General features: G+C 36.1%; 1 protein-coding gene across 8 annotated transcripts in view; it reads left to right on the forward strand.

The window, feature by feature from the left end:
• Positions 1 to 18545, forward strand: part of CDC42BPA (CDC42 binding protein kinase alpha) — a 117966-nt gene that overhangs the window by 46380 nt on the left and 53041 nt on the right. For 7 of the 8 annotated variants that reach the window (XM_035322090.1, XM_035322091.1, XM_035322092.1 and 4 more), the window contains exons 11-15: positions 4403 to 4536; positions 6125 to 6367; positions 6617 to 6727; positions 11688 to 11935; positions 16871 to 16976. In XM_035322090.1, coding sequence (XP_035177981.1) covers positions 4403 to 4536; positions 6125 to 6367; positions 6617 to 6727; positions 11688 to 11935; positions 16871 to 16976 — 842 coding nt within the window. The remainder of the gene's footprint in view (positions 1 to 4402; positions 4537 to 6124; positions 6368 to 6616; positions 6728 to 11687; positions 11936 to 16870; positions 16977 to 18545) is intronic. The other variant, XM_035322095.1, reaches the window with a different exon arrangement.

Raw genomic sequence — 18545 nt, forward strand, 5'->3', positions numbered from 1 at the left:
AAATTAACAAGATTGATGGAGATTGTTACATACTGAGACTAGGAATGTAGAAAGAAAGAGGACAAATCCTATTTTTCTTGTCAACCCAAACAGGAGAAAGTATGCATTTTATGAGGGAAAAGTCAGACACAGTAGATGGGTCTCTACTTCTATAGCTGTAGCTTACCTGTGGCAAGGGAAAATGCAGTGAGAAAAGGGTCAAGGAAAGAAAAAAGAGTTGTTCTGGTTTGTATGTGTGAAAAAGCTTCATTCTGTTCTTTCAGGAATGCCAGCAGGGACACCCATAGAAAGAATAACTTGAAATTAACAGACGTCTTAGTTGATGTGTTTAGACTCTGCTGCTATGTTACAGGGCAGAAGCACACTATATATGAATTGCAGATTGTAGCACATAGATTGTATTATGCTAAAATTGTGTGGTCTGAAAGAGTCTGTGTTACAGATGTACAGTTGGACAGCTTCTCTGGCATGATGTAGCAGTTTTGCATTGTACCATATTTTTTGGATATGAACGTGGCTTAAGTAGCTCAGGGAGGATCTCACTAGTCTGAGTAATGTCCTGTTGGTGCTGTGTCAGAACAAAAGTTCTTGTGAAGTTGCTTTCCAGCCAAATGTCCTTCCAGTTGTTGCTGTAACGAGGATAGGCAAGACACGATCAGGAATTTCTGTTCTGCAAAAACCTTCAGTTTTGGTTCCTTGAGATCAGTGAAAAGCAACATTCATTAGAATGTTTTTTTTTTCATAGGACCATGCATTTATAGAAAAGCAACAAGGTCAGCTTTAACTTATATTTTCTTCTTGACTTAGGGAGCTGCAGCTCAGATATTAGTTCATTCTTGCAGATATTACTCTCTTTCTTTGGTATTGAAAAAATAATAAAAAAGGTGTGGAACATTTTCCAACACAACTGATATCCATTTCTATTTATAAAAGAATTCAGTGTCTGGTAAAGGCAGCTAATATTGAGAGTATTAATTAATATTATTTTCTCTTAAGTACCATTAATAATTTTCTGTTTCATGCCACATACATATTTATATATTTATTCCTACAAACAACATGCGCTTCTGGTTTTTGGGTTGGAAGTGAAAAATGTGATCAAATAAGGAAGACGTACAGTCATGTAATTCACACCTAGTTACCACATAACTTTCCCAGTATATATTTGAATGCCTTGCCAGGTCCAGACATTACAGTCACTAAATAGAAGGCACTCATTTGTGCCTTGAGTTGTAGCTAATCCAAGTTAATTTCATAAAATTGGGAAGATATAATGTTGTATTTTACTTGATCTTAAGATTGGTGTGTGTGGTGTATTTATTTTTTATTAAGAAATAGATTTTAAAACTAAGTTATTGACATAAGACAGGCACAAACCAGATGATGGTCATGTCTGAGTGCACCCAGATTTAGGGGCGCTAGTTTCCAGTGTACTGGATGACCTTTAAAATATCTATATTTCCAAGTCTAGAACTGATGAACTTTAAGAAGGTTCAGTTCAGGTGCAGAGCTGAACTTGATGCTTTTGGCTCATCTCTTGGCCAATTAAATGTAATGTAATAACTTCCTACAGTGAGTGTTTGCATATGTTAGCTAAAATGTGAGCAACAACTAGAATGATTAGAAGGAAAATTACCATTTACTCATATGTTACAACCAGCTTTTATATTCTTTAACCTGTTTTGCTGCCTCTTCTGGAACTGTAAGTGTAAACACCCATTTAAAAGGTAATAAAAATGAATGTAAAATTGTGTCAAATTAGAGAGTGTAACCAGTGGAACCTTAAAAATACATATATTTTTTGTCTGCCTATTTTTTCAGGTAATGAAAAGCTAGCATATGCTTTCACTTTTTGAGGTCAAAGTTGTAATTTTTCTTCTGTAAGTTACATAGGAGAAAACTTTGAGGAATCTTTAACATTGCCAAATATGTAAAAGGCAGGAACAGAAGAAGAAAACAGAGCTATGGAACAAAGTAGTTCATGCACAGAGGACAGATTTATCTTGGATCAGCAGAGCCATATATAAACCTTCTTTTTGCTGGTGACTTCAGAGTAGCCTATGTAAGACAGCCAGTTAATAATTTATGTCTTTGAGCTACATCTCTTATTTAAATGCATTCCTTTAAATTTTTAAACAAGATTTGATGAATTAAAACAGTACTGAATATTTATATGAGTACAAGGTAATTGTATTCTTTTCCTTATGAAATTCTTGTGTTTCAGAAATTACTGTTCTTAGAAATGTATTTTTTTTATTTGATTTCTCTAAGTCAGTCTACTAGGGTTGCATTTATGAAAAGGTTGTAAAAGGCTCTTATCAAGAGTATGGATTGGTCCTTGTTTGTGGATAAATACACATGGTCTGAAGTCCTGCCACAACTATGAAATATCAAGACATTTTGCCTTTGATTTCAGAAATCAGAATTAACCCACCTTCACATATATCTTGCTTTAAATATGTGTTTTTAAGAGACAAGCTAGAAAGAAAACACTATATAGAAATGTTCAGTTTTCTGTTATATTTTATGGTTGCCAGCTTTTTATATTATAGCATTTGAGTGTATTAATATGACATTATTTAGCTGTGTCATAGAAATGTACTTTCATTGTATAAATGACAGTAAGAAAATTGATGTAGTAGTTTTCCTGTACTTAGAGTAGTAAAGTAGATCACGTAAACACAAATGGTTTTCATACTAGAAGTAAGTAAAATCTTCTGAAGTTAATTTTAAGTGTATCAACAGGAGAATGTTTACCAGCTCTCTCTTGCATTGGTTACTTTTGCTGATTCTTTCTGGGGGATTTTGTGGGGAGGAAGAAACTCTCTATAGTTATGATACACTGTAAGGAAAGATACATTAAGTATCATGATACCATTAAGTATCATGGGCCTAACCAGCACGGGTTCACAAGAGGCAGGTCACGTTTGTCCAACCTCATCTCCTGTGACTGCGTGACCAGACTAGATGAGGGAAAGGCTGTTGATGCAGTCTACTTAGACTTCAGCGAAGCCTTTGAGACAGTCTCCCACAGTATTCTCCTGGGGAAACTGGCTGCCTGTGGCCTGGACAGGTACACTGTTCTCTGGGTAAAGAACTGGCTGGAGGGCCGTGCCCAGCGGGCAGTGGTTAATGGAGTTAAGTCCAGCTGGCGTCCCATTAAAAGTGGTGTCCCCCAGGGGTCTTGTTTAATATCTTTATTGATGACCTGGATGAGGGTATTGAGTGTACCCTCAGTAAGTTATGCAGACGACACCTAATTAGAAGGCCGTGTCAATCTGTCTGAGGGCAGGATGGCCCTTCAGAGGGATCTGGATAGGCTGGACTGCTGGGCTGAGGTGAATGGGATGACCTTTAACAGGGCCAAGTGCCGGGTCCTGCACTTCGGCCACAACAACCCCATGCAACACTACAGGCTTGGGGAGAGTGGTTAGAAGACTGTGAAGAGGAAAGGGACGTGGAAGTGTTGATCGATGCTCGCCTGAACATGAGCCAGCAGTGTGCCCAGGTGGCCAAGAAGGCCCACAGCATCCTGGCTTGTGTCAGGAATAGTGCAGCCAGCAGGAGCAGGGAGGTGATCGTCCCCCTGTACTCTGGTCTGGTGAGGCCGCACCTCAAGTGCTGTGTTCAGCTTTGGGCCCCTCGCTACAAGAAGGACATGGAGGCCCTGGAGTGTGTCCAGAGAAGGGCTACGAAGCTGGTGAAGGGCCTGGAGCACAAGTCCTGTGAGGAGCAGCTGAGGGAGCTGGGGGGTGCCTGAAGGGAGGTTGTGATGAGGAGGAGGTTGGCCTCTTCTCCCAGATAACTAATGATAGCACTCGAGGAAATGGCCACAAGTTGCACCTGGGGAGATTTAGATTAGGTAGCAGAAAAAACGTTTTCTCTCAAAGAGTGGTCAGGCACTGGAGTAGCCTGACCAGGGAGCTGGTGAAGTCACCTTTCCTCATGGTGTTCAAGAAGCACCTGGAAAAGGTGCTATGAGATATGATATAGTAGCTTAGTGGGTAGTATTGGTGATAGGAGGACAGTTGGACTAGATGACCTTGTAGGTCCTTTCCAGCCATGTGTTTCTGTGATTCTATGGTGTGCACAAGTCAAATGTATAGGTCATGTTACAGCATGCAGGACAGAATTATGTGTAGGGTGTGATTATTATAATGTGCAAAGACAAGCTGTCATTGTCTATGTTGTGTGGCATCAAGCTGTGACCTATTCTATTCTGTTAAAAGCAAATATGGCAGTTGAAACCACCTAATCTCTATTCTAAAGCCAGGTACGAATTGCATTAGTTTGTGTTAATTTGAAACCAAAATAAATACTGAAGAGGCTTCAAACAGCTGGAGTATGCTATTCTACAATAACCTTTCCCTTAACATATTTAGAAATATGCTGCTTTTTCTAGATTCTGGTCAGCTAGAACAGCAACTTGAAGAGGCCAGCACTGCAAGGCGGGAATTGGATGATGCTTCCAGACAAATAAAGGCTTTTGAGAAACAAGTCAGAACACTGAAGCAAGAGAGGGAAGATCTTAATAAGGTAAAAGTGTTTTGTCAGTGACTATTCTAAATCCTAAAGACTATTTTTACTTTTTAATTTTTGCTTAAAATAACTTTTGAGTGTAAAATTAATGAGTAGGTAACAAATGTTTAATGTGACCTACTTTGCTTTCTGACTTTTTTTAAGACAAGGACAGTAGTTAAAGCATTGTATGTAGGATTGCTGGGTGGTCATAAGTGACTAATTCCAGATAGTAAACTACTCTATGATCCAAATTGCAGAATGGTTGCAAAGAAGGTTTTATAGTCTCAGATTAAGATGATAATTAGAGTGATTAGAAGATGGAGAAGAGAAGAACTATTTCAGATGACTATTTTAATCTGAAATAAGGGTGAGACTGTAGCAGGGAAAAAATGTTCAGAATTTACTGTTGGGATGTGGCATGGAAATATTCCAAGAAGAGAGATGTGAAAATTTCCTCAAATATGAAGACTGAAGAATTATTTTTCTGATTTTAGTTTTCTCTATCTCCCTAATTCCACATTTTCTTATTTAATAACATACTGACTTTTGTGGCTACTTTGCCTTCATGATTAAATCAATTTGAAAATACAATTCGGTGCAAAATACATCAGTTTGCTTGTCATCATGATTTGTATTAGCACAGTATTGTAGAGTCCACGTTCAATGTTTACCTGCCAGCTGTATTTAACACTTTTTCTTTAACTCATAAGGTTTTTAAAACCTTGAGAACTGCCAGTTTGTCTAAGAAGGACTATCTCTATTCTAAAACAACCCATAGTGATTTGGACACCTTTAAAAAAACTCAGAAAATGCTTTTAAATTTGTATAATGTCAACAGTGCCAAATATTAATTCTTCCTGCCACTTCTCATCCTTTGACTTACTTTTCCTTGCTTCTTTGTTCTTCTCTAATTTGGCTGAACATCATTAAACCATATTAACTGTTGTGATCATTCATAGTGTAATAAAACAGATCTAAGACAACAGCAAGCTTTGTGAAGGTTTTTCACTCTAGGGGTATCACAGCACAGGCTGTGTTTTTCATGTGGGTTCTTATAAAATAATAATTATCATATATTATCGTTAAACAAAATGTTTTGTTGCCTGAAACATTCTGTAAAATTTATGTTATGGTATAGTGTGTGGAAATGATTGTTGCCATGGGTAGGTCAGTTTTTAGAAGCTTTTAAAGTAGAATTTTTCATAGACCAGAGTTCTCCATTCAGTTAATGCAGAAGAATTCTTTAAAAATTGAGATGAATGCTATTATTTTTATTAATTTACGTAGTTCGTGAAAAACTATGTCAATGACATTTTTTAAGATAGCAAGGTATTTTTATGTTTTAATGTGAGTACTTGAAAGCCTTTGTATTGAAGAGGAAATTTACACTTTGATTAAGTTTATGCAGTTTAACTGACTTCAGTAGTAAAACCTGGCCTCTTACCTTATTTATAGAAGCACACAATCTGTATTGTAGATGCATTTATCAAAAGAAATGAGTGTGTAGTTTCTGTTCACTCTGGAGAAAGTTTTAGATGCACATCCAGAGAATTGGCCTTGCAGCTTTCTAGGTTTATTACTTAATTCTTCTTTTAAACTGTAGGAACTGGCAGAGTCTAGTGACAGATTAAAATCCCAAGCCAAAGAGTTGAAAGATGCACACAGCCAGCGGAAATTGGCAATGCAGGAGTTCTCAGAGATGAACGAGCGGCTGACAGACTTGCACTCTCAAAAACAAAAGCTTGCCCGCCAGCTCCGAGATAAGGAGGAAGAAATGGAAGTGGTGATGCAAAAAGTAGAAAGTTTAAGGCAAGAGTTACGCAGAACAGAGAGACTTAAAAAAGAAGTAAGTAGTGAGAAGACTGTTTAGAATCTATGAAATTGTAGTTTTATGTAAGGTTTTCAAAAAAATGTATTTTTTGAATGTTATCTGTAAATCTTTACGTCTTTGTTATTTCAAACATAGCAATTTTATTTTCTAAGAATTTGGAGTGTCCAGGTTAGTGCTGAAGATTTGTCTTTCTTATTGAAAATCATCAATAGGTTTTGATAAAATATAAGAATTCTGCCTATTAAAAATTATGTATTTTTTTAGCTGGAAGTCCAAGCTGAAGCTGCAGCTGCTGAAGCATCCAAAGACAGGAAATTACGAGAGAAGAGTGAGCAGTATTCTAAAGAGTTGGAAAGTGAAGTAGAAGGGCTAAAGGTTAGTGTGTTCAGATATTAGCACCTACAGACTTGCTGGTCCACTAGTACTGGATCTGTTTGATTGCTTTCAGATGTAAAACAAAAAGATATTGTTTGTTTGACATTCCAGTTGATGCTGAATACTAATACAAGCATGAATCACATTATTGTCCAGAAAAATGAATATTTGCCTATTGCAGTGTTCAGACCAGTGTGTTCACAGCCAACTGAAGTATTTCTCGATACTCTATTTTTATTTTTTTTTTACCAAATTGCTTCCACTATTACTTTGTTTACCCAGTAAAAGCATTTTTAGTGGAGGGTAGCTGACTATTTGAAGGTAAATTTGCAGCCTGTGTGGGTTTCTCTATAGGTGTTTTATGTACTGTATTGTAAAAAAGAAAGATGGGTGTCTCCACAATAGGAGTCAACTGATGTAACCATGAAGGAAACGTTTGAGTGTATTTAGTGTTGTATTTATTTTGATAAGATTGTTCACACATGCTTATGTTTTCAGAAACAGAAATTTAAGTGTAAGCCAAGAATATTAACTGTTATTTTACTCTATGCCTTAGCATTGTATATGGTGCTCTGAAGAACACAGACTTTCTCAAAAATTGAATGAGAAGGGTTTTTTTGTTTCTCCTTACAAACTTTTATTCATTTACAACAAAATGCTGTTCCCAGTGTTTTGTCCAGTATTTTGGGGGACATTTGTCAACATTAGGTCACTACACAGAAGTTTGTTTTGGTTTGCTTTGTTTTTTCTTTAACACACATTCTTTTATTTTGCCTTCCTTAAATGAAAATAAAGAAATTCATTCCTCATGAAATTTGGATTTATAAAGCTTCCGATGCTGTGAATTCTAATTCTTATCTGAAAATTCAGATGTTTGTTCTGCTTTCATGAATCTTCACCATCAGCAAAGAGTTTGTATAACAGTTTAGCAGGTGAGAGGAATTTATTGGAGATTTACTGAGATTAAATGGTAAGCTGATTAATAACAACAAGGCAGCTTTATCAGACTAGGCAAGTGGAATTGTAGCTTTCTTACTGACATTTCACAATACAGTGTGTATACTTTGGATCATGGAAAGTTGTGATGTTGCATTTTCCATTCACTAAAAGCTCTGTACAGCTTTTAGTTAGGAGGCTATAATAGAGAAAAGGTTAGTATTTAAAAACAAAGAGAAAAGGAAAGTGTCTCCAAATGAGAACAGAAAAGCCCATAAATGATGGCAGGTTAAATGTACAGGAATTTGAAAATTAAAGAAGGATGGTGTAGAGAGTACTTTGCAAAGGATACTCAAACTGATTGTGGGAGGTCCTTTAAATCAAAAGCAGGAAACCACCTTAGAAAACTCAAGGGGCTGCTTTCTGGCATGAATGAAAAAAGTAATCTTTGATTTGATAGGACTGTGGAGAAATGTTCAACAAAGTTTTAGCTTGTCAGACTTCACTGCTGAAGCAGTGGAGATTGCCATAGAGAGTGTTTTCTTTGTAGCAAAGTATGCCAGAAGAGCTCAATTAGTCTGAGGATGATGTGCAGGAAGCATTAGAGCTGGCAGGTAAATAAGATTTGAGGTCACCAGGAGCAGTGGCCTCAGCTAACTTGGATGAGAAATGGCAGAACTGCTAGCCAAGATATGCACCTTTTCACAGGAATTCTCAGAACAGAGAAGATTCCCAGGTATTAATGCTGGAGCTGTTTTTTATCAATGTCTTCATCATTATCCAAGAGAAGGACATGTGAAGTGAAATCTTGGAGTTCATGAATGGTACAGGGCTCTTTCAAGCAGGTAAACACCACAGAGATAACAAGAGAATCCAGAAGGATCTCAAGAAAATTACTGTGTCAAAGGGTGTCAGAGGAGCTTCAGTGTAGCTAAAATGTATGGTTATTAGTGGAAGAATACTCTAACCTTGTCCTACACACTACTGATTTGAGACTGACAGATACAACTCAAGAAGGAACTCTTGGAGTTGTTCCTGACAGCCTTCTGGAGTCATTGGCTCAGTGTGCAGCAGTAGCAGAAAAAGACAAAAAATAATTTAAAAAAAAAATGGGGATGTCATCAGGAAAGTTCCTGAGAAAAATCTGAGAATTGTTTGCTGCTGTGTAAAACTTAACTGCACGTGCATATCTGTGCTATGCATAGTTTAGTCTCCTCTTTTTAAGAAGGATGTAGTGAACTTAGAGAAGTCACAAAGATGAGCGACTATAATGATCAAGAGGATGGAGCACCTGCCTCTAAAGGAGTATCAAAAAAGGATGTGACACTAAATTTGGATAGGAGGAAGCTGAGAAGAAATTATGTTTAAGATTTATGAAATCATGAAGGTGTCGGATAGGGTGAATGGCAATGGCTGTTTGTGAAACCCTACAGTACTGTGACTGGGGACACTTGATAAATGGGACATGAATTTTAAATAGTACTTCTCTTCACAATGGGTATTGAACTTGTGGGCCTTGTTGCCACAAGAGGCTGTGGATGTGACAGTATAGGCAGGTTCATAAAGAGATTATTCAAACTGATGAACATCAGGACCCCTGAGACTATGCAGAGAGTCTCAGTCTAATATCTTTATATCTCTAATATCTTTAGTCCAAGCATACTCCTTCAAGCTGTTTCCAGACTGAAGAGGACTAATTACACATACAAAAAAGGAAAAGTGTATTAGCAAAGTCTGTTTTGGGCTGACTGGATGATTTTGGTGGTAAATTATATGGCTGCATTATTGCGGTATTTAATGATGATTCTTCTTTATTCTACAAGAGCAAAACTGGATGTCTGTTATGTTGCAATTACAGTATCTGTAGTATGTGATATAGATGTCAATTCATATAGTAATATTTACAACACTGCTGTCGGTTTGGACTATTCAGCTTCATAACTGTCTAATGAAAGAGCTGCTGTATGGGGCTTTTTTTTGTTTGTGTATGTCGATGAGAGAGGGAGAGAGATGAACTCCTGCACTGAGTTATGGTATCTATCTGTCGATGTGCCACGAGATTCATTATGGAATCATAGAATCACTCCGGTTAGAAAAGACCTCTAGTATCATCTAGTCCAGCCTTTAACCTAATGCTGGGAAGTTGGCCTCGGCCCACTGGTCCAGTGTATCCTGATCCCTCTGCAGAGCCCTCCTGCCTTTGAGCAGATTGACACTCGTTCCTCACTTGGTATCATCTGCAAATTTTTTTTCTGCACTCATCCAGATCATTGATAAAGATATTGAAAGCAAACTGGCCCCAGTACTGAGCCCTGGGGTTCACTTCCAACTGGCTTTAACTCCATTTACCACAATTTGGGCCTGACCACTCAGCCAGTTTTAATCCAACGAAGTATATACCCATCCAAGCTTTGAGCAGCCAGCCTCTTCACGAGAAATGATGTCTCAGTTGCACCATTTGTTCACATATAACAGGCATGAATGAAAACATATATTTGGAATTTATGCTTACTTAAATTCAAAACATGTTTTCTGTTTACTGTGTTATTCTAGTTCTGTAAGCCACTGTACAATACCATCCAGCTCTCTCTTCCACTGCAGTATCTGTTTTATAATCTTAATAGTATCTTTTAGTTGTGAAATAAAACATGAAAGAAGCGTTAAAATCATGATGTTGCAAAGAAGCTTTTCACATGCTCCACTGCAGTATATGTGTAGGCAATTCATCATGTTGGGCAGTAATGAACAAGTTAAGTGCCTGTGCATAAAGGGAAATTCTTCCTTTCCCCCTTCCCTCTCAAAACAATCTCCACTTAATATGGCACTTTTTCCCTCTGATCTACAATTCTGCATCCTAACAGCAGGATTTTATTCCTTTTTTTTTTTTTTTGGTGTGTGTGAGATGGAGTTACAGAAAACGAAGAGATAGCAGCATGTATCTGGCTTGTACATTTAGGGGGTTTTACATTGTAACGCTGACACGAACAGCAAGGCTCAGTTTTCTCACAGAATACATCATGGTAGTAACTCAGACCATCAGAATGTTCTACGATGACATTTAGCTCTTAAAGCCTGTTCATACATGAGCAAAAGAAACTATGCAAAGCCTTGGTTATCTATGGTAAAAATGGAGGTATTAACAAAATATCCTAGATCTGTTAGATCCTCCTAAAGGTGTGTTGCCCTAAGGAAGTAGGTTTTTCAGTTATCTGTATTTTTTTGAAGCATAGTCTTTTTATTAAGTAATTTTCTTAAGTTATTTAGACTACCTTTAATTTCATATTAAAAATAGGAAGAAAAATCTAAACAGGTTATTCATGTATTTACACTAAAACGTATTTCCATACTTGGCTTTCAGTGCAGGTATCATGCTGCTGTCTCAGTTGGAGCCTGATTTCGATCATCTTCTTTGTTTTGGCAGGACATTAGTGAGTGCAGCATTTGATGCAGCTATGCAGCTGTAGCTGTGAAAAGTAAAGTAATTACTCTTACTGTTTAAAGCTTGTTTTTCCTAGTAATCCACTATGATGATGTAAGTGATCAGCTTTTCCTCACTGATGGTATCCATCTAATCTTTTTGTAACTAGAATTTAGCCTTAAGTTTAGCTTCTGCTTGCCTTTATATAGTTTTTCCACAAATTATTTGAGCTTTGAAGTATATTGACTGTATATCATAGTCCAAAGTCATGCTGTGAACTGTATGAGCAGGAGCACGAAGGTCTTTTAATTCTCTGGTCATTTTCTGACTGCATGTAAGTAAGGGGAGTCAGAATGCAGCATGAGGTGTTTAAAATGATGATCAATTTTTCAATATTGTGAAAACTATTACTGCATTTAAATCACAAAATGATAAAAGAGTACAATTCAGATTTGTAATTAACAAATGTTCAGAAAAAAAGAGATTTATGTTTTTACTTGAAGTCTGTAATATGATGTTTTCTAAACACAGACTTAAGAATATTGAGTTGCTGCTGAACATCCCTTTCAGCATTCTTGAATGCTAACTTGGAGCTGTTTGTTTTAGCAAAAACAGGTTGGTCGCTCACCTGCTGTAAGCTATATAGAATACCAGCAAGAGATCACTAAATTAAAGGCAGACCTGGAAAAGAAAAGTGTTTTCTATGAAGAAGAACTATCTAAACGTGAAATAATGCATGCTAATGAGATAAAAAGTCTGAAGAAAGAACTACGGGATGCAGAGAGCCAGCAGCTTGCCCTCAAGAAGGAGATCATGATTTTGAAAGACAAGCTAGAGAAAACCAGAAGAGAAAAGTGAGTATTTTATGGAACTTATCTTTAAGCTGAATATGTATTTTAAAGGCTCATGGTATGTTTCCAGACACACTGTAAATTCCTTAATTGTAGTGCAGACAGGTGGATTTTGGCTGAGCAAATGCCATGGTTGAAAGTAAAGTCACTTTTACAAACAAAAATAATAATAAAAAAATCCACAACCCTGTATCGAAACAGTTATCTTTGCACCAGAATTCTGGCACTGTTTGATGGTTCCAAGTAGCTTTAGCTGCAGAATAGCAGCTCAGTGTAAATTGACCTCTGATATTTATATTGCAATTTAAAATATTTTCTTGACATTTTTTTTTTCCTGTTTCCTCTTTTCATCCTTGGATGCAAAGCTGATGTGTTAGAAATCAACTATTGCTTACGTTTCTGCCAGCACAGGAACAGTCAGTTAATGTGGGCTATGGCTAATCCACACTGGGTTCTATCCAGTGTTAACATCAGTCATCAGACTACTGGAGGCATAAGCCGCTTCATCTCTTTTGACATGGTCATTTGTCAGTGAATTGCTTTTTTGTCTCCCATGTGGTGAACTTATAACTGGCCTGGACAATGTTTCTTGAGGCATTCATCAAAAAAAATGAGTTTTTCCGTTGGATAGTGTAGTATTGAAGATAGCAATAGTCATAGCTTGAATGTGTTCATCAATTTCATTCATAAAAATTCAGAGTGCTTTATAGATAAAAAAATAAAGTGGATGCTGCTTTTTGCTGCTGCAGGAAGACAGGATATTAGAAAAATCACGAAGGAGAGGTTCCTACCGAAAGCTTAGCCAATATATATTGCAATATATGCATATAAATGTAAATATATATATATTGCCAAGCCTTGAATATAAGTAAAATAAAAGAGGTTTTCAAAAAAGCTTATGCAAGTAGAGTTGGAAAACACTTTTTCTGGTAAACTGTTACCATTGGAAAGTAGATCACGTATCCTAGAATGCAGTGCATGGACTGTTTCTTCATGGACTATAGCTGTTACTTGTAGACTGGAGATATTAATACAGCAGTTTCCTGCTTTGTTTTAGGTTGAGAGGTAAAACTTGCATCAGCAGCATGTTTTCTTTGTATTGCAACGTAACCGTTTTGCTGACCTGTGAGTTATAAATACACAAAAGGCTACTCTGTCTTGTAATAAATAAAGGTGATAGTATGATGTTCTTTAATGACATGTCAGTTCATTAGTGTCTCAAAAGGCGGAATAATCAAGAAAAAATCATTAGTACTTCTTTCTTCAGGCTAAACTGTTCTTAAAGATCAACCCTCCAAACTCCAACTGGTTCAAAAACTTCTGAAGTTTTTTCAGAACCATTCTTATGTACAGCTTCAGAGGTTATAACTAGGTGTCCATCTGGTGAAATGACAAATGGCCTAACAATGACAACCTGCTTCAAGCTAGCTTTTCATTAACCTTCTTTCATCTGGCTTCTCTTTGTAAATAAAAAACGAACCGGATCAAAATCTGAAATGAATGCTGATGTAACTGTGTATTTCAGATGTTGGTATAAGGAAAAATGGTAAAACATGAGCAGGGCACATAACCAGAATCTGACATTTGACCCTCAGTGGGAAGGGCTTAAGCATCATACCAAGTTGGTTGTCCAAGTACATGACGAGTGATTAATGAAGGCTTGAAGAATTTGTCTTTGAAGTTGAAGCTGAAGAACTGTGTTTTGTGACACAGATAGGCAGAATCTCATTGCAAATATTAGGACTCCAAGGAAATGCAAAAGTTCACTGTTCAAGGTATGCTACAGATTGACATCTGTAGTACTGGAATTTAGAAGGGAAGCTTGAATATTGAATGGAAGAATTGCTACTTGATTCATGTTTGGATTTTTTTTCTCAAGAGAACACTGATTTTTTTGTTTCCCCTTGCATGTATTGTTTTTAGCTCTTCTAACCAGAAAAAGAAAGCTTTTTGTGAGTTTACCAATACAGAGGTGTTCAGTGTAAGTGTTGAAAAGGAAGCACCTGGAGGCTTTATGGTGAAATAAGTAGAATTATTTAAACCATAAGCTTGGAGTGGCCGTGGGGTTGAAGTGTATTTAGTAGTCTAAAAATAACCTTTAGTGCAGATTAAAAGGATATGGTTGTATTGCTTTAGAAGGGATATAGCGTAGAGTAAATTACGTATGTTATTCTAAGCAAGGGTCAATAAGGGCTTGGTCAAAATCAGTTCTCTGTGTGACCTTTTTTAACTTACATGCTGGTGGTTTCTTTTTATTTAAAAAAAAAATGATTTTTTGTTTGTTTCCTTCAAATTTAAGCTTCCTTATTTGTTATTTCAGCAACACAAGTGTTCAAATGAGAGTAACTACCCCTTTGTACCCTTTGCTAAAATTCTGATAAACTGCATGCTACTAAAATTGGAAATGTAGGGACACAGCATCAGGCCAGTGATCTGTTGTACAACATTCATTTTTTTTAGAATTGTCATTATGAAATATTTTGGAAGAAGGTGCAGGAAACCTAAAGTGAAAAATAAATGATGTTTGCAGAATTTCTTTTTAGCCTGTCAATTAATGATACATTTGTAAAGAAGAGAGTTTTGTAAAACAATGCTTTCTTTTTAAAATCTGTTATATGAAGAAGCCTGAGGGCTGCTGTTTGTTTCAAGTCTGGTTTACTTGCTTTCAAAGCAGTAAGGTTCCTCCACTTTGTACAGCTCGTTGTCCTGTAAAGAGCTGGAGTGACAAAGTGATACCATAAAGCTATATTTCACATTGCTTGCATGTGGTTTGTGTTTTTTTTTTTTTTTTTTTACTGATAAAAAGAAATCTAGATCACGTATGATTTCTTACACTTCAAGAGTGGATACATAGCTAAATTCTAGATGATAGAAAAAGCTTGATGGGAGAGGAGGATGCCCAACTTCAAAACAAATGTGTTATTTTGATGTTCTTGGCTGTCCATGGTATGCATATGTAGTCTGGCATAGTTCTGTGGTTTGCTTAGTTGATATTTTGGTATGAAAGATTATATCCACATTCTCATCTGTTTAAAATTTATCATCTTTGTGCATTATACTGGAGCAATCTGACTTTGTGGATTAGTGACAATCAGCTGAATTAAGAATTCAAAATACAGAAAATTCCAAATATGTTGGGCTCCTTTCTGTAATCCACCATCATTTTTGACTGCTTTGAGCCTTAGAGCCATAAAAAAAAAACAAGTTTTATACAAATACAGAACAAAAAAATGCTAAACAAAAACATAAATATGAAAAAGCTAAATAAAAGAACTAAAATTAATTAAAATTTAGTTTGGTCTGCTGTCTGAGAAACTAGTTCTGAATCTGTGCCTTGCAAAAAGAAGCAAGACTTGTTAATTCCCCTGACAGCCCATGCTTTAATCCTTTCCTGCCTTTTTCCTAGACTGCTCATCATATGCAGGGAATCCATTGATACAGAAAAGAAGAGGTGGTGTATTTCAAACTTAGTGTTAAACAGTAATGATAGTATTTGACTTTGCTAGGATGTGGTTATGTTTCAAAGGATGCCTAGCAACATAGGATTTCACCATGAGTCTAACATGTTGTACTGGATTTCAAAGAGTGGTTGAAGCACTGAATGAATTTCAAATTAGGAATAGGAAATTCAAACCAGCATTTCTCTTAACAGGGTTCACTGTAACCACTGATGCCTCTCTGCTTTTAAGGGTGTTCTTGCAATTTGCCAGACTTGTACTAGTTCTACATCTCAGGAAAATTGGTGAGGTTGTAATTTCTTTATTCCACAACATAAAATTCTGATTGCTATCCAGAAAAGCAATCGCAATATTCAAGACAAAGTTTCCGCTGGACTTTATTTTTACAGTGTTAACCTTTTTTTACTGAGCACTTTTTCAAACCTTTCAATGTTGGACAGGGATGTTTACTGAATGGATATTTTCTCTACCCGTGGCATTTATAGTACAGTTCCATTAACCTACTGATGAACTTTGTACTCATTATCGGTCACAGTGAATACAAGATGCTACAACATCATCTTCCTGAAACTTCACAAATGTAGCAAGTCTCAAAAGAATGGATTTGAGATAGGAGTTACATGTCTGCAACACTGCAGTACACCTCTTTAAGGAAACTACAGTGTTTTTTTGCCACGCAGTTTTATTTAATTTTAGGTTCTCGTGTTCAATGTGCAAAATCGAAGCTGAACAGAATCAATCAGGGGTTCTTCTCTACTGAATGACACCCACAAGAGAAAGGAACGGTTGGGGTCAACAGCTATTTGAAAATGTTTTTCCAAAAGAATGGTCCTAATCCAGATTAGAATCTTGTCATATTAGGAATGTAAATGTTATCTGTTCACATCTTGTTGATGGTAAATATACAATAGCTGAATTAGCTTTTCATATGTGACATCAGGCTTTACTATATTGTTTGAAGTTTACTGCCCATATAAGTTTTCCTCATCGGTGACTCAGCCCCAACTCCCGTAATTTAAGTTCTGTATGTTCTGTTCATATGCAGTTGTTTTTGCATGCCATTCTGTGTGAAACCTGGAACTGCGGAGATCTGTAAATTAACATTTCTGTGAGCTTTCAGAGAATTTACCCTGTGTGTCTCAGAATATTGACACAGACTTCAATCTGCTGCTCAGTGTTTGAGAAATTCATTAAATATTAAAATATGTGCAAGAAGATTGATAAATGATATCTCAGTGGAGCTCTGTTAATACTGTACTGAAGGAAAGATAACTCTCTGATGATAAAATTAAAGACTGTCTTATAGCCCTAAAATGGTAGTGTAACATGTTATGGTCTTAGTTTTAATAGGATCAGGTATTATCATTGTAATAGTTTCCTTTCAGCTACTGTGTGCATTGATCTGTATGTATGTTTGTAAGTAGAGTATGATGAATTTAAGAAAGGAAACTTTCTAATTCTACTTTGTTTTACTTCTTAGCCAAAGTGAAAGAGAGGAGTTTGAAACAGAGTTCAAACAGAAGTATGAAAGAGAAAAGATTCTTCTAACAGAGGAAAACAAAAAACTTTCAAATGAACTTGATAAAGTAAGTGCTGATTAGTTGTGTCCTGAGTCTACAACTAATGTATGCTGTGTACAAATCTGTCAATGTAAAGCTGTATTGATTATTAATAGCTCTTAGCTCTTAGTAGAAATTAATATTACACCAAAAGTTGTGATTAATACTTGATTTGAATGGAGAGTATCCACGTGCATCTGAATTTGAGAATGTGTGGATATATATATATTTTTATATGGATATACAGGTGTATTTGGGTAGGAATTGAGTTACATGGTTTTACAATTAGCTAAGATTTAATTTTAGACAATATCTTAACCCCCCCCCCCACAAAGTGATTACTTGCTTGTGTAACCCAAATATAAAAATATATAGTTAATGATGTGATTACATGGAGTATATTTGCATGTCAATTAGTGTGAAATAACAGGGCCCCTCCTGCTTGCTGAGATTGTGTTACTGTGAGATATTAAAACAAAAATACAAATGATACAACAATTTCATTGAAGACTATTGAGCAAGGAATATTTATGTTTCATATATAAATATTTATGTTTCGTACATTTTGGTTACCTCTGTTGTTCATTTTGAGAGGTTTTTCAAGTTCATTGTGGATGAGTCAAGTCTTGCTAAACTTGTCTGATCTTTCTTTAATGCAAAAAAAAAAAAAATCTAAAAATATGATGAAAGTACAGTGTTCTTCAAAGAAAGGATGTTTGCATGTCAGTGTTCCAATTAAAGTGTATTTTAATACCAGTATAAGCAGTGTAACACGTGCCTATATGTAGGTCTAGTTGAAGAACAGCAAGAGACTAGTCGTTTTGATAGTCTTTTTACATGTTCTTTTTTTTTCTTTAAATTTGGTTAGCTTTGTATTTGTCTTGTAAAGTGACATTTAAAAAGCTGGCATAAGCCCATTGAATGGTAAATATGCAGCAGAGTAATATCAGGAGTACAAAAGAGCAGCATAGATTAAAAAATGTTATTTTTTCATGATTTATGTTAATGTATTTCAGCGCTAAAAGAAACCTTTTACATGAGATTCATTCTCCAAGTCAATCTGATGTCTGGTTCCAGTTTGATTTTGTGAATAATTATTTAGCATAATGAAGGTTTAGCTCCCCATACCCAATCAGATTAGCTGTGGCTTTTGTCTTGCAGTAGGTGCATGTATGAATGGCAGCTGTGTAAATGTGAGTAAGGTTAATAGCTAGGTATTTAATTTTGTACGTAGAGATTTGCATTTCATTTCAATTTTCATGTCTGCGAGTGAGTGAAATGAAAAATAAAGGAATGTAAAATACCTCGAGAACCTCAGGACTGACTTGTGGTTGCATCTGTTAAGCCTCTCATTCGCCATGGTTACTAAACAAGAGAGAAAGCAGCTTTATCTCAGCTGTAATTATTTTTGTGCCCTCATTTGGCTCTTTCATTTTCTTCTTTTTCATATAGAGAGTATTCCACAACTATATGGTGCAAACCAGAAACCATCTAAGAGTTGTATGGGTTTGGGGAGAGTAATTCTCTAGAAATTAATGTGTTTGTTAGAGCAAAAATGAAGTTTCAATTCTTAAACAGACCTTTCGTTACAGTTGA

This window comes from Oxyura jamaicensis, chromosome 3 (assembly GCF_011077185.1).
Source record: "Oxyura jamaicensis isolate SHBP4307 breed ruddy duck chromosome 3, BPBGC_Ojam_1.0, whole genome shotgun sequence".
In the NCBI taxonomy this organism is placed as follows: Eukaryota; Metazoa; Chordata; class Aves; order Anseriformes; family Anatidae; genus Oxyura; species Oxyura jamaicensis.